The 16,795-nt window shown below is 34.0% G+C and overlaps 1 protein-coding gene across 1 annotated transcript; it reads left to right on the top strand.

Moving 5' to 3' along the window:
• Nucleotides 1–7,872: 7,872 nt before the first annotated feature.
• Nucleotides 7,873–13,954, top strand: LOC126974322 (zinc finger protein 501-like). Its single transcript, XM_050821784.1, has 2 exons — nt 7,873–7,942; nt 12,654–13,954. The coding sequence occupies exons 1-2, from the start codon at nt 7,873–7,875 to the stop codon at nt 13,709–13,711; spliced, it is 1,128 nt and encodes a 375-aa protein (XP_050677741.1). The 3' UTR covers nt 13,712–13,954.
• The last annotated feature ends 2,841 nt before the right edge of the window (nt 13,955–16,795 follow it).

Raw genomic sequence — 16,795 nt, 5'->3', positions numbered from 1 at the left:
TATTTACTATGCAAATTGTAAAATGCAAGAAATAACATTTTGTTTATGTAGTATATCTGTATATACATTCTTCAAGTTGTCAAATGTAAATTGCCACATGTCAGTCAAATGCCAAAAAACAGGTCACATCTGAGCTCTGTCCTGTCCTTTTTTTTTGCAGCTTATGGCCTGGTATGTAGTCCCATAGGCCAAGTCGGCCTGTCCCTTGTGTCATCCCAGTGCTACTAATTTCTATACTTAACTTTTTGGAAATCTGTGACATTCAATCTACTTTCAGGACAGTAGGTAAGTACCCAAAATTATCGACAACTCGTTCAAAAAAAATTGTGTATATTTAATTATCATCAACAATTATCATAATTATTGTTAATAATTTATCTAATTACTAATAATTTATAAAAAAGCACAAGAATAACCTTTTTCTATTGCTAGTTTTGAGTGTAAGTTGCTTTTCGAGGTCTTATTTAAATGGCATGAAATAGATCGGGGAAAATTTTTTCGCATATTGTATGTAGGTATAGTAAATTCTCTTTCGCTGTACCATATTGGTTTCGATTAGGATAAGGATTAAATACATAGGAATGAATAACATAGTTCGAATTTGGTCGCTATTTCTAGACTTTTTAAAGTTGTTGTAGTGACATAACTAAAATATTGGACATACAGTATCGGAAGTTTTTTTTGTAGATATTGATTGTATACCGCAGCGCATGCGATGAAAGACAGTTTATGGTTATTTTTTTTAATCAAATCAAATCATCTTTATTTCTAAACGTATCAGTATGTTTGTATATATGAGAGAACATGTCTCTTCCGCCACGTACCAATGTATTTTCAGTTTTTGAATTCATATGTACGTGTTTACGACCTTTTAACTGATGAGGTCTGCGGTGATCACATACCATCAGGTGACCCGGTTCCTCGTTTTGTCCTCCTCTTCCACAAAAAAAATTATGGTACAAATATGTTCGCATTACAAGCCGGATATACACCCCATTTCCTTTTCTTAATGGTTTTTTTAAAGTCGCAGAAACAACTCGAAATAATACCGAAATTTAACAACTCAATATATTTCATAGAACTTACGATAGTAAAATTATTATTTTTTAGTATTAATTTGGAAACCAAATTCGTTCGGAATTGTAACGCACTTTATTTGCTAGATTTAAACATCCTTATAACTAAGAGCACCGTTCTTCTGGAATTCAGCTAAAATTATTTGACTCCAGACAATCTAACTTACAGAAGAAATTTATATTTATCATTACACACGCTTCTGTTAATGTTTAACGAGATGAAGAATATGCTTAAATATAAGGAGACAAATGTCACGGGAATAAGGTTTTTCACTGGTGTGTATTTTATCAAGTTTCTTCAAATTACCAGCTTGGATGGAACTTTAACCACCTACATTACATGAATAAGGTTTCTCAGCGGCATGTATTCTATTATGTGTCTTAAAATTACCAGATTCACTAGTCACAACTATTTTTAATTTCAGAATAGCAGCTGACAATGTATTGCAGAACCGCAATCAGCAGCACCGTTAAAAAATATATTTTGCCATAAAGAACCAATGCATAACAATTTACGTGATATTTATATATCCGATTTATTTAAAGACCAATTTTTGGTTGACTGTGTTCCAGTTGCGTGGTACAACACTAAACTCATGAACCCATCCATAAAATACCTACATTATCTGGACAGATAAAATGAAAAAATACGAAACGCCTTAAGCTGTCAAATGTCAATTTAGCAAGCTTGGTTCCCTTGCCTGCTCTTTCGAAGAATAAAAATAGCGAATGATAAAAAAAAATATCATTTTAGCAAGCTACACTGTTTACTATTGTGTATTTATGTGCATCTTTGAATAATAACAATTATAATATCATTTTTGTATTGATAATATATTTCTACCTACAGTGTGGATTTAATGTATGTATGTTTTAGTTTCAATAAAACGCAAAATTCTTTCATTTTAGGAATCTCAATCACATAAATTTTATGCTAATGGGTCTCCGCGATAACTGAACGCAATTATAATTTGACTGTCTCATATATTTCTCGTAAATTCATTTTTTTTTTTAAATTAAATCCAAGGCTGATGTAAATCATTTAGGTATTGTATTTTCATAAAAATCGTATGCGGGCTACAGAATGCCGATCAACTTGACAGTTGAACTATTCAACATGTATGTAGGCAAAACTGAAAGTGAAAACTGTGCTTACAGTCGAACTGACAATCGAAAGGCATGTGTTTGATGAATCAAATACATCTATAATCCAAATGAACATCAGATGAGAATAATTTGAAAATCTGTAGTGCCAGACAGACAAACATTAAAATACCATACTTGGATGTTGGATTTGTTGCCCAAAAAACAACATCAGAACATTGGATGTTAACATTAATAGTTTTTCAGAACATTTGTTTATTGTTTATTTAGTAGTATTACAGCCGTTCCCAATATACTATCTACAGATAGATATAAATTACTACCTTCTACAGCAGTATTTAGCTGTCTATAATCTGTTTTAGCTGTTCCAATATATGGGATAAGTCATTCTTAACCCCTTATATTGGAACATGTGAATTGCAATTTCCAAACAAACTTCTATCACTGGTAAGCTATGCATTGTCCCATTGACAGACTGTATGTACAGATAAGGTGAGTTACGGTCAATAAGTTTATTGGGACAGAAAAGTCAACAATAGTTACATTTTTTAAGTTAGAGATAGACTGAGTATTGGGAACAGCGGTTAGGCTAGATCTACAGAGCATACTTAGACTTTTTTTTAGCTTAAGCTAAGCATAATTCCAGCTGTCAAATGACTATTAAAACAAGCCCAAAGATTTTGTGAAGTTTACACTAAATTGAGTTTTGTGGGAGTAAGGTCTGACTTAATTCCAAGTACACTCTCACTATAGATCTCGGTGTTACACTAATTAAGTTTCGTCATTTCAGCTGGAGACATCAAGAGACAAAGGCCTCCCCCAAAGATCTCCATGACGATCGGTGCTGCCCTGCCCTCATCCTACCTATTCCGGCAATCTTGACCAGATTGTCGGTCCATCTTGTGTGTTAATTAATTACACTTATATAATAACAGACTGACATAAAGTTCCATTCATTTCTACTTATATATATTAGAAATAAAAGCAAAAACATGGGTTTTAATTGATTAATTAAAGCTAAGATAATGAGTATTTTAATGGGTTTAGTTGCAATGAGTTTTAGTGGATGTTATTAAACATAACTAATGTCATAAAAATTTATAAACTGTTGTGTTGGGTAACTTTTTCTTCCCTAAGTGTTCATGTGAAACGATAACCTCACTACAATTGAACATAGTTACTGAAAAACATTCCAAGCCACAAACATCGCATTTTAAGGAATTCGTATTTAAAGTTTAATAAATATTAGTGTATTCCATAAGTGGGTTAGGCTACTAAGTGTTTATGTCATTTAAAGAGTGACAGTGAGGCTGCCATTTTTGTCAGTCCATTAATATGAATCACATGACCAGTTTTGTGTTCTTAACTCAATTTCGACATGATTGTGGTTGTCCACATTGGTGTATGTCCAATTAGTAATCTTTGTTTCTTTGGCTATAAAACATAATGTGAAATGACAATTACCAATAACAATTTTAGCAACTTTTCTTATCAGTTTTTAACCATCTCCGGTGGATGGTCTTAATATTTAAATTGGCGGATCAACATGCAACTGTGGAATATCGTGGATCATATGCCGAAATAAAAACAAAGCATTTCCATTTCTTGAAAGAAAAGATATTCTTATTATTTTGTAAAATTTTAAGCTACTCAATATTCCAGCTTTACCAATTTACTTTTTTGTCAATAGTTGTTATGATATAAATTAATGTGAGACATATTTATCCAGATTACTTGCAACTGTTGACAATCACGATGAACAGTGGGCAGTTTATTAAACAAGAGATTATAGAGGAAACTGACGAAAATAAACCGGATACATCAGGTAAATTCTGAAGCTACAATATAAACTATTATTATGTAATAATTTTTAATATTTGTAAAACAATGACAACTACATTTTGGAGAAGATTTTACAATTTCTCACAAATTTATAGAATAATGAATAAATTGTTAGATGACAGACTTATATGCAAACCTTAAAGACAATGCAGCCATTGAGAGGGAACACAGTGTGTTGTCTGTTAGAGCTAACATTAAGTAACTTGTGTAACATTAAGTAAAAAGTGTAATTTTAGCTGTAATTTTACATTTGATTTTACAGCAGGCCCCCCTGAAAACGAGATCTTGAAAGGTCTTGAAACATCGGGTTGACTAAAATAAAAATGTAACTTTTACACAAAATCTAATGTAAGAACACAGTTACAATTACACTTGTTTTAATCCTTAAAAAAGTGTTTTATTTAACTGTCTAACAATCGCTATATTCAAAGAATATATTATTATTTTATGTAATATGATTCACCTTTGATTTTTTTGTTGTTACTATTATTCATATTAGGAGATTATTAATAAATTTGAATTGTCTAATCTTTTTTGAGCCAGGTTGGTCAAACAAATAAATTAATATAATGTGTTTAAGTCTGCCTTCTCTTAGTTGAGGAGGCAGACTATGTGCATACTTGTACCCTGGCTAGGTACAAGCAATAGTACCCAACAACAATGACAATAGTTTTTAAATTCTTCATCTAAGTTATAATATTACTGTACTCCAAATGTAGTACACATTGAAATAGTATTAACAGCACTATCAATATTTATAAGAGTGAATATGTTTTTTAAGAGTTGAGTTGTTTGTATTTCTTTAACAGCCGTTCCCAATATTCAGTCTATCTCCGATTGTGGCCTACTTGAGATAAAAATCGTTAGTATCGTTGATTTTTCTGTCCCAATAAACTTATCGACGGTAACTCACCTTATCCGTCAATGACGTATAGCTTACCAGTGATAGAAGTTTGTATGGAAATTGCAATTCACGCGTCCCAATATAAGGCGATAAGAATGACTTATCGGGTATATTGGGACAGCTTCAGATTATTGACAGCTAATTACTGACAGTAGAAGGTAGTAATTTATCTCTATCTGTACATAGTATATTGGGAACGGCCGTAAGTGAATATGTTTTTATAGCAATAGCAATGACAGTACAATATTGTATATTTCATTAAAAAGAGCGCAAAAAAAGAGCTTCTTGCGCCGATTCTTCTCTCTCTCCGAGCGCCATTTGTTTCCGAATCGGTAGCTGTATTTAATATATTGAAAATGACATGTCTTTTATGAGTTAATAATAAATTGATGCAATAGTTGATGTGATATAAATTATTGTGAGAAATATTTTATTCAGATTGTCTGCAAACGTCTAAATTCAAGATGGAAAATGAAGTGTTTATTAAACAGGAGATTGAACAGGAACCTGACGAAAATGAGGAGGATGTATCAGGTAATGTTAGAAAATTTTAACTTAATACAATAATTTGAACAGATGTAACCACAGTGACAAACGAACTTGTGTCTGATGTTGAGGATATGCTATTATAGATTATTTTTATGAAAATAAGGGACCTGACGATTAGGACGTTCAGCTGATGGTAATTGATACGCCATGCCCATTACAATGCAGTGCCGCTTAGGATTCTTGAGAAAACCAAAAATTCTGAGCTGCACTACAATTGCGCTCGTCACCTTGAGACATAAGATGTTAAGTCTTGTTTGCCTGTTAAAAAAAGGAAAATATAGGAAGTTCATAATATCAGTGTTAGGAAAATACGTCCTAACGTTTGCTGAGAACTTTCGAATGGCGCTGCTGCCTCGTTTGTTATTATTCTAGTTATTAAATAATCCTTCCATGTTTTAAAGCATTAATATATCTTTCTTTATTGTTTTTTAACATTTGTATTGTTATTTTTCTTTTCTTTATACAATGTTAATTGTTCATATCTATTGTACTTGTAAAAAATTTGGTGGCAGTTTTTCGCAAATAAAAAATTATTATTATTATTATTAGTAATATCACTAGCTTCATAACGAAACACAATAATGATTACACATTACTGCTTCACGGCAGAAAATCCGTAGTGGTACCTATAATGTAGCTGGCATCCTGTGCTAAGAGAAGCTTCCCACTGGATGAGAATGCTTCGGAATAAACTAAAAAGAGCCAAGTTTGATCGTTCACCGCTAAGAAGTCTCTGTGTGTCGTATTCCAATGGTTCGAAATCACTCTTCCAGCTCTCAAACCTGGCTGTCGATATATTCAATTCCAATAGCCAGTTAAAAGAGTAGGCAGAATTGGTCTTAAAAAACCTTGGTGTTCTCAGTAAGGCGACATACCACTTGTAAGATCACCAGTGGGAGGCTCCTTTGCACAGGATGCCGGCTAGATTATGGGTACCACTACGGCGCCTATTTCTGCCGTGAAGCAGTAATGTGAAAGCATTACTGTGTGTCGGTCTGAAGGGCGCTGTAGCTAGTGAAGTTACTGGGCAAATGAGACTAGACAACTTATGTCTCAAGGTGACGAGCGCAGTTGTAGTGCAGCTCCGAATGTTTGGCTCTTTCAAGAATCCTGAGCGGCACTGCATTGTAATGGGCAGGGCGTATCAATTACAATCAGCTGAACGTACTGCTCGTCTCGTTCCTTATTTTCATAAAAAAGAAGATCCTGTCCGCAACTATTTAAGGTGCAAATTCGGCCTCACATAGAGTACTGTTCTCTCCACTGTGTGGGGAGCACCCCAGTACCAGCTTATTCCATTTGACGGCGTGATGTTTCACGCCGTGAATGGCAGGAGAGTGGCAGGAATCATTGACGATCAAGTCATCCCTATCTCTCCTCCTTGATTATTTAGCGTTACGTAGAGACTTGCGTCCTCTCAGCACCTTCTACACATTATAGTGCGCAAAAAAGGACGCTGAGAGAGTTTCTTGCGCCGCCTCTTCTCTCTCAGAGTGCCATTTGTTTCCGAAGCGGTGGTAGTGTTTGACGTGACATTAAAAACTGTCACATTCTATCTAGACCACTGACCTCTATACCACTAGACTGGCGGCTGTCAAAGTGGTTTTGTGCCTGTTTGATATTCGCCATTTTGGCGCTGTTGGTCAAGTAGCGAGAGTCTGCGGTACTAAAACTAGTGATGGCAACATAGATGGTGGGAAACTATTTACAAAAAAAAATTTGTGTACTTTTGATTTTTGAAGCACATATAAATAACACGGAAAACGAACGAAAATAAATTCAAATTGTAAAAGTACCTCAGAGTATTGTACGTGCCTTCGCAGCCATTTGTATTATACGTCAAAATTAGTTCTCTGGACGCTCGCTAGTGGCGCTTCAAATAGGCACAAAAAAATTGCTGTCAAACGAAATGAAATGTTGACACATTAGATTAAATTAAATTGACTTTAAAATATATATTAATTCTTATCTTTAAATAATGACATTTAAAAATAATAATAATAATTTAAATTGACCTAAGTGCTTTAAATATAGAGTTTGTTAATGTTAATTATAATAATAACTAGAATTTTGTAATGAAACGAAAAATGAATTAAAAGTTAATAATAATTTTGCGTGCCAGAAATGGCCGATAACATTGATACATTAAAACTATTTACACACATTGTTACATGTTTTCTAGCATAATAAAGGATTTATTTATTTATTTATTTAAACATATGGAACAGCCTGTCCAGTGGTATTTATACAGGTCAGTGATCTGAACGTATAATAATGATCTTATATCTGATTATAGAATGAATGTATTATGCACTTAATATATGCCAATCCTTCCCAGAAACCTTCAATATGCCCGAGCATCACAGTGAATCTTACTCAAACTCATATGGAGACACCATGCAGCACGAAATTTTCATTAAACAGGAGATTGAAGTGGAGATAGACATTGTGAAGCAAGAATCACCAGGTAATTTATGATAAATAAAAAATAATAGCTTTTCCTTGCCTACTTAGTAAACACTTACGGCCGTTTTGAATAAACTATCAATCCTTATTTTAACTTACGGATACATTCATCTGTATGTCCATAAGCACATTGTGGAATTTTCTAGAAACTGTGACATTCATACATGCTACAGATGTTTGGAAAGAGTACACACTACATGGCAATAACTATGTACAATAAACTTCCTGACGACTTTAAAAGCAGTAATTTTAATCAGATTAAAAGGAGATCCCTTGAGTTGCTTATAAACAAATGTTAAATAATAATTACTCTGCTAAGTCGAGTTAGTAAGTCTTTTATGGGGCGATGTATATGCTTTTAAAAAAAGATCCCAGAAAATGTTCAAAACAAAAGTATTACGTTATTCAAAAGAATTGTTAAAAAACGTTTGTGTGGTAAAGGTTACTATAACATAAATGACTTTCTTAATGATACCACAGATTGGGAATGGAGCGACCGCCCTCAGGCTATTAAATAATAAGTTTAATTGTACAATATTACTTTGTAAACATATTTTTTCCATGAAAAAAAAGGTCCCGTGAGTTTGTTGGGTGGTAGTTTTTTGACCTTCAATGTCACATCCTATTTTGAATAAAAATATTTGAATTTGAATATTATAATATTTCTGAATTCTTTTATGACAATCTTATCTTAAATTAAGGACTAGCTAACGTTAAGGATATTTTAAAGTTATTGACAATTTTGGACTTATACACTTCTGGACACATCTATTGGCCCACCTCGCATTTTCAGTTTCGTTTGGTGCTAGCTAAAAATTTATGTTAGGTCGAGCAAAAAGTTTTTATGCAGTTTTCAACCTGGCACATTCATAATTTCATTCAATAGCTTTTTTTTTAATTTCGAGCCTTAATTTTGAGCCTTTTCGTTGATAACAAACAATCGAATACTAAGAAAACTTTATTTTATTGGTTTGTTTGGATTTAATTCTTGAAAGTGTGATTTTTCTCTTTGGTGTTGCAACAAACATTACATATTCTTAACATTAAGGTGAGTTTCTATCTATAATCTATGGATACTTCGCCTGAAGTCAGCGCCCAAGCTGTGGCACTTATCCAGGCCGGACACAGCCAAAGAAATGCTGCATCAATAGTTTTTGTTCAATCTAGCAATCATTTTTAGGTAGGGGCCATCGAAACCTAAATTCTAAGGTGGGTCAATAGATGTGTGCAGAAGTGTATTATGTTACGTTTTACGGCCGTTCCCAATATTCAGTCTATCTCTTACTTGAGATAAAAATCGTAACTATCGTTGACTATTCTGTCCCTAAAAACTTATCGACGGTAACTCACCTTATCCGTGCACGCTGTCTGTCAATAGGACGACGTATAGCTTACCAGCGATATAAAGTTTGTATGGAAATTGCAATTCACGCGTCCCAAGATAATGCGATAAGAATGACTTATCGGGTATATTGGGACAGCTTCAGATTATTGACAGCTAATTACTGACAGTAGAAGGTAGTAATTTATCTTTATCTGTAGATAGTATATTGGGAACGGCTGTTAAATCATTACTTTTATTTAATTTTATGCTTTGTTTGTATAAATTTTATGCAGTTTTATGTTTTTAATCTTGTCTAGTTACTATTTCTTTATTTAATTAAATTTAATGTAATATTCAAACACCAGTTACACTGGTAAAATGTATAAGGCTCATCAGAAATTATTTTCGACCTAATGTACCTGCATTTTGTTGAATAAATAAATCATTCATTCATTCATTGAGCCAGAGGTAGGGTCGGGCGTAATCGGGTTAGGTACCTTGCGATAAAAAAATTTACGACTTATTTTTATGATTTTTTATTTTATGTAAAAAAGAGACAAGACGAGCAGGACGTTCAGCTGATGAATATAGACGCTATGGATTCTTGAAAAACCCCAAAAATTCTGAATAGCACTACAACTGCCCTCGTCACCTTGAGATATAAGATGTCAAGTCTTATTTGCCCAGTAATTTCACTAGCTACGGCGCCCTTCAGCCCGAAACACAGTAATGCTTACGCATTACTGCTTCACGGCAGAAATAGGCCCCGTTAAGGTACCCATAATCCAGCCGGCATTCTTTGCAAAGGAGCCTCCCATAGGTAAATGTTCGGAAAATGTTGAGCTCTTGAGAAGAACATATAAGAAACTCTTTTCAATCAAATAGAGTTGCTGTAATATACATAACAACTTAGTTTGTAAGGTGCTGCACCCAATATATGAGTCGTGTTTAAATAATATCAACCTTTACAGCTTGAATTCATTGTTTGTGTAAGGGGGTTGCGTGAACATGATGGTCGTGATTACTGTCATAATTAGTAATCGCATCCAACAAATGTAATGGTTTATTAACTATAACAGGTCGAACTGGCACCACAATCACCCGTTCAGGAGTTGACGACTGTCTCAAGGTGACGAGCGCCAGAATCTTGAGCGGTTTGCATTGAAATGGGCAGGGCGCATCAATTACCATCAGCTGAACGTCCTGCTCGTCTCGTCCCTTATTGTCATAAAAAAACATATAGTAGATTCAGTAATTACGTAAATATTTTAAATGACAATTGAAAAGCGCTTTGCTTAAGCCAATTTTTTTAAAGTTTATTCGACTTTGAGTTTATATTGATATTTTGGTGACGTTTGTACCTCATGTCTCCTTCGATTTGAGTTATGCTTGGATTTAGTTAAACAGAAAGGCCTCAAACCACACTTTGGTCAAAATAGAGTTAAGTATACCATCGTACTACTGAAGGTCAAATCTGTCATGTAGTGAAATATTTTTAAAATGTACACGGGAACTGTTATTTTTTATATTTATTAGGATATTTATTATTTATATGGAACATTATTTAGAGCTGAACCTTCAAATGCCTATAACTCAAGGGTGTCGTGTGTATTTTAAGTCCTTCCTGTTTAACAACGTCGGCTTAAAAGAAGAGGGTTTTCTTTTGCTTCCAATTAAAAAAAGCGATTGTGTGGTTTTATGAAACCACGATTCAAGTGAAACTTTTTTTCATTAAATAACATAAGTATTTAATATCAGCATAGAAAAAAAAACACAAATTTATATAATATGCTTTACATTTTCATAAAATAAAAAAACCTTTATCAAGTGTGTGGGATTCGAACCTACTCTTCCACCCAAACGCAATTGCATCCTATATGCGAACTATAGGCGCCGCCCGACCGTCACGCGACATGCAACACATTAAAAAGTTTGAGACGATGTAATAAAAGTTTCACTTTAAAAAAAATTTGTTCAAGCACTACGAATAAAATATTTAATATCTTGATTAGTTGTGACGTTTTCTGCAATGACATGCCATATTAGTGTTTTATTTTGCCGCAGATTCAATTATAAAGTTGCCTTCTAAAAGAAATAGTCAAAATCCTGTCACTTTTCTGATTTATTCTAGTTTACCTTCCGTCGCATTCCTCTTTTAAACTGACTAGGCTGTTTTAAACTCGTAACATTATACATTTAATAATAATATCTTTTATTTGTCACACATAAAACATTACATAGCTACAAAAATAAGAATAAAAAACAAAAATTATAACTAAAACTAACCTAGAACATATTTTACTAAGCTTAAAGAAATAACTTTCCCAAGATATTATATAGCGGCTGTGTGCATAACGGATGCTACTCAGGTTACCCGTGACAATTGGTCACAGAACTGATTTTCAGTAGCTCCCATTTGACGCTCGACGTTGCGGTGCTGACTAATAAATTATTAGGCAATTATAAATATTTATACCAACATAATCTATATATATAAAAATGAATTGCTGTTCGTTAGTCTCGCTAAAACTCGAGAACGGCTGGACCGATTTGGCTAATTTTGGTCTTGAGTTATTTGTGGAATTCCAGAGAAGGTTTCAAAGGTGAATAAATAGGAAAATGCTGCAAAATTAAAAAAAACAACAAATTTGTTTTTCCTTTGATGCATCCATACATAATTTCTATGAGTGAATTTATTGACGCACGGTTTGACTGTTCTGCTGTGAAACAATTTCAACAAGTAATTTTTGATGTTATGATATATTATTGAAAAATTCATATAAAAACATTATTTTATTTATTATAATATACAGAACAACGTCTGTCGGGTCAGCTAGTATTATATAAAACAAAAACAAAAAGAAAGTACAATCTAGTACTATTAGTGCCTATTATTTTTTGAGCAACCAGCCAATCTGACTCGTCATTACGTATTTCTTCATTTTTACTCGAAAGTTTGAAATTGGACTGAGGTCACGCAATGGTGGAGGCAGCTGTATGATGTTTAGGCACGTCTAGCATCCAGTGTGATGCCCAGGTACTATAGACCCTGTTTTTATCACCTAGCCAAGACAGTTTTGTATATAGGTAAGAAAGCATATGATATTTTACAACATAATTAACTTTTACAACATTTAATGTATCACCACTGAAATTACCGTACGAAAATTTAAATATTTATGCCACATACGGAAAGTCCTTATTATCTCTATGTACTGTATACATAGCTTTGATTTTTGTTTTTGCCTCACTTTTTGAAGCTTACAAATTAGAACGAGCACTCAATGACCAGCCAACCGCTGATAACATGCTTAAAGTAAGTCCTATGTTGATATCAGGCACAAAATCAAACGAAAAAAGTTTTATTAACCTCGGTTTAAAGTTAAAGTCCCTCGTGCGTACAATACTCTTTTCATACATGAAGTTTTGTATTTCACAGCTACACGAGATGAAGCTAGTAATGAGGTGTGTGATAAAATTAACGTAGAACTGAGCAATCCATGTGATAAAAGTGAAATAAAGTTAAACCAATCTGGTAATTTTAAAAGACCTCAGAGAAGAGATCCAGATAAGAAGTCTCATTCCAATAATATTCATGAAACAAAATCGTCTGATGCCGCTGAAAGTTCAACGGGGCAAAATACAGTTAATGCAGATGAAATATCTCACAGTAGTGCTAGTGAAAAAACGTCTAATCAATTCGGTGATTTAAAGGGACAGAAAATAATTCATAATGGTGAAAAACCCCATTCATGCGATGTTTGCGGTAAGAGTTTCAAACAATCTGGTGCTTTAAGGAAACATTATAGAATACATACTGGTGAAAGACCCTATTCATGCAATATTTGCGGTAAGAGATTTATCGAAGGAGGTCACCTGAAGAAACATAATGCCATACATACTGATGACAGACGCTATTCGTGCAATGTTTGTGGCAAGAGTTTTCATCAATCTTGTTCTTTCAAGAAACATTATAGAATACATACCGGTGAACGGCCCTATTCATGCAATGTATGTGGTAAGAAATTTATTGAATCTAGTCATTTGACGTCACATAATAGATTACACACTGGTGAAAAAACACGTAGTAAATTAAATTCCGATGTCAAACCCTATTCCTGCAATTTATGTGATAAGAGGTTCAGCTCTGCGAGTGATTTGACAAAACATAATAGAACACATACCGGAGATAAACCCTATTCATGCAGTGTTTGTGGTAAAAGTTTTACTGAAGTCGGCCGTTTGAATAAACATAAACGAATACATACAGGTGAAAAACCCTATTCATGCGATGTTTGCGGTAAGAGTTTTACTGAATCGGGTAATTTGAAGAAACATTATAGAGTACATACTGGTGAGAAACGTTATTCATGTGACATGTGTTCGCTGAAATTTAAGCAAAAGAAAACTCTCGTTAAACATTTACAAACACATATGGATAGTTAGTTTTCAGAGTAGAGGGGAAGATTCAAAGTGAAGTAAGACCTACGTGAATATGTTTGTCTTCAAACGCCCGTAGTACCTCGGTACTCTTTGTTCAACATGTAATGTAGATCATAGATTACTTATTTTTCTTTAACATTATTTATTTTAACATCAAGGTTACATAATTATATATTAAGGTACTCAAATGTTTGCTGTATTTTAAAACGTTGTAACAAATTTTTAAAATAAACCAAACTAATCCAATATTGCGTTTGTTCAATTTATTTCTCTCTCATATTTTCACTCACGCGAACAGTTAGCTCAGTTGGAAGAGCACTCGCACGGAACGCGAAAGGTCGTTCGAGTCCCGCATCGTTCATAAAATTTTGTTTTCATATTTTATTTGTGTCTCTCATATTTTTTTAATATTTTATAGTAAATACTTATCCTATTGGACTTTGTTTTATTAAGTTATAATTTCGAAAGGTAAGTACTTTTTTAATATCGACCTCGTAAAAATTAAGTTTGCACATCCCATCACAGTGGGAGGCTCCTTTGCACAGGAAGCTCCTTTGCACAGGAAGCCGGCTAGATTATGGGTACCACAACGGCGCCTATTTCTGCCGTAAAGCAGTAATGTGTAAACATTACTGTGTTGTCGTCTGACGGTCGACGCCGTAGCTAGTGAAATAACTGGGCAAATGAGACAACATCTTATGCCTGACGAGCGCAATTGTAGTGCCGCTCAGAATTTTTGGGTTTTTAAAGAATCCTGAGCGGCACTGCATTGTGTGGTGCGTATGGATTACCATCAGCTGAACGTACTGCTAGCCTCTTCCCTTATTTTCATAAAAAATCTCTCTTTGCTTCGTTCATTTGCGCGGGTAAAGGGTTTATAGTGATAAAAATACAACATGTAACTTTTAGTTTAGCACGCTCTGCAAATAAACAATCTTTAGAAACTTACCGGCATTCTTGCATAACAGGAAATGCCCAATACAGCGGTACTTGGCGACGCTGGAACAGGTCTCAAAATTAAGGCATATTCCGGATACTAATATACCGGGTGCAACCAGACAACCTCCGAATATGTAGGGGCTTCGTAGAGCTCTCTAGTACTGAATTAGCTATTGGCATTTTAGCATTAAAGTTTAGTAGTTGGAAAGAATCATCAATATCGAGTGCTGTTCAGACTGTTTCAGCTTTTAGTGTTCTACTAGCTGATCCGGAGCTGAAACGTTGTTTTGACATATAAATTAGTTTTAGAGTTAAACCGATACTTGGACATTGCAACATTACTTTATTTTTCCAAAATTAAAAGAATTTTTCAAAAAATTAACGTAGCCTAAGTTACTCCTTATTACATCACCTACCTGCCAAAAAAGTCCCGTCAAAATCGGTCTAGCCATTTCAGAGATTAGCCGGAAAAAACAGACAGACAAAAATTGTAAAAAATGATATTTTGGTGTACCGTACATATATTCATATACATGTAGTAAAAAACGGTTATTTCAATATAACAAACAGACACTTCAATTTTATTTATATGTATAGAGAAGCCGCAGGTCTGGCCGAGTTTTTTTTATGAAAATAAGGGACGCGACGAGTAGGACGTTCAGCTGATAGTAATTGATACACCCCCAGGCCAGTGCCGCTCAGGATAATTGAAAAACCCAAAAATTCAGAGCGGCACTGCAACTACGCTCGTCACCTTGAGACATAAGATGTCAAGTCTCGTTTGTCCAGTAATTTCACTAGCACACAGTAATGCTTACGTATTACTGCTTCACGGCAGAAATAGGCGCCGTTGTGGTACCCATAATCTAGTCGGAATCCGGTGCTAAGGAGCCTCCCAATGGTAAACTACTGGTTTCAAATTCAAATATTTTTATTCAAAATAGAATATAAAATGACTTATTGTATGCCGAAAACTACCATCCATTCCAAAAGGTATGCCTCAGACCTGATAAGAACTCGGCGGGTTTCTTTTTTTTTATATACCGACCGTTTGACCGAATACGTTCGATACCGAGTAGTCTAAGGCTGAGGATTGAAGCTCTTATTTCTGAGAAGGAGCAAGTAAAGCATAGTATTTTTTTTTAATATTGACACACTTTTTACACAAATTATCTTGCCCCAAGTTAAGCATATATAGCCTGTGTTATGGGTAACAAGACAATGATATATTTAATACAATATACTTACTTAAACATACATAAATACATTTAAACATCCATGACTTGGAAACAAACATCCATATTCATCATATAAATGCTTGCATCTACCGGGATTCGAACCCGGGACCTCTAGCTTAGTAGGTAGGATCGCTAACCACTCGGCTATACAGGTCGTCAACTAGGCTATATAGTATATTAATTTGTTTTGTTTCTTTCGATTATTATACTACATCTTATTTTGTGAAAAAAAAATAATTAACTTGCATTGTGGTTTCATAAAGCCACACAATTGCTTTTTTTCAGTTTATTGCAGTGTGCATACTCTTAATATATGAAAAATAATAATAAAAAATAGCATTTTATTTATTACTAGCTGACCCAGCAAACGTTGTATTGCCGATATTGAAATCGCGATACAAGAGTAACTGTTGATCGTAGGTGGGTGAAAATTTGAAGTTGTATGTATTTTTTAATGCTGACTCATAATCAAACAAATTTAAAAAAAATGTCAAAATAAAAAAAAAATTGGCGTGGACCCCCTTAACATTTAGGGGGATGAAATAGATGTCCGATTCTCAGACCTAACCAATATGCACTCAAAATTTCATAAGAATCGGTCAAGCCGTTTCGAAGGAGTTTAACTACAAACACCGTGACATGAGAATTTTATATATTAGATTTACAGAACAACGTCTGTCGGGTCAGCTAGTATACTATATATATATATATATATTAGTAATTGAAATTTTCGTATTTGTCCACAGACAAGCCGACGGAATTTAATGATCAAGAAGAACCGGACATCTGTAGTAACCGGCTCAGAGAGAACGTAATAAGATTAATGAATGAAGATGCCAAACATAGCAATGGTATGATTAATCTGTACAAAATATATATGTCACCTGACTATAGTGTTCGCCCCATTTGC

The sequence above is a fragment of the Leptidea sinapis genome, chromosome 2 (genome assembly GCF_905404315.1).
Source record: "Leptidea sinapis chromosome 2, ilLepSina1.1, whole genome shotgun sequence".
Taxonomy (NCBI): Eukaryota; Metazoa; Arthropoda; class Insecta; order Lepidoptera; family Pieridae; genus Leptidea; species Leptidea sinapis.
Note: the sequence above shows the minus strand (reverse complement) of the source record. Positions and strands in the feature narration are given on the sequence as shown.

What these genes read in the sequence shown, in the direction of transcription:
- LOC126974322 (XM_050821784.1), top strand. Translation starts at nt 7,873, where the DNA reads ATGCAGCACGAAATTTTCATTAAACAGGAGATTGAAGTGGAGATAGAC. An exon ending in TGTGAAGCAAGAATCACCAG is followed by an intron (nt 7,943 to 12,653) that starts GTAATTTATGAT and finishes TTAAAGTTAAAG; the next exon opens with TCCCTCGTGCGTACAATACT.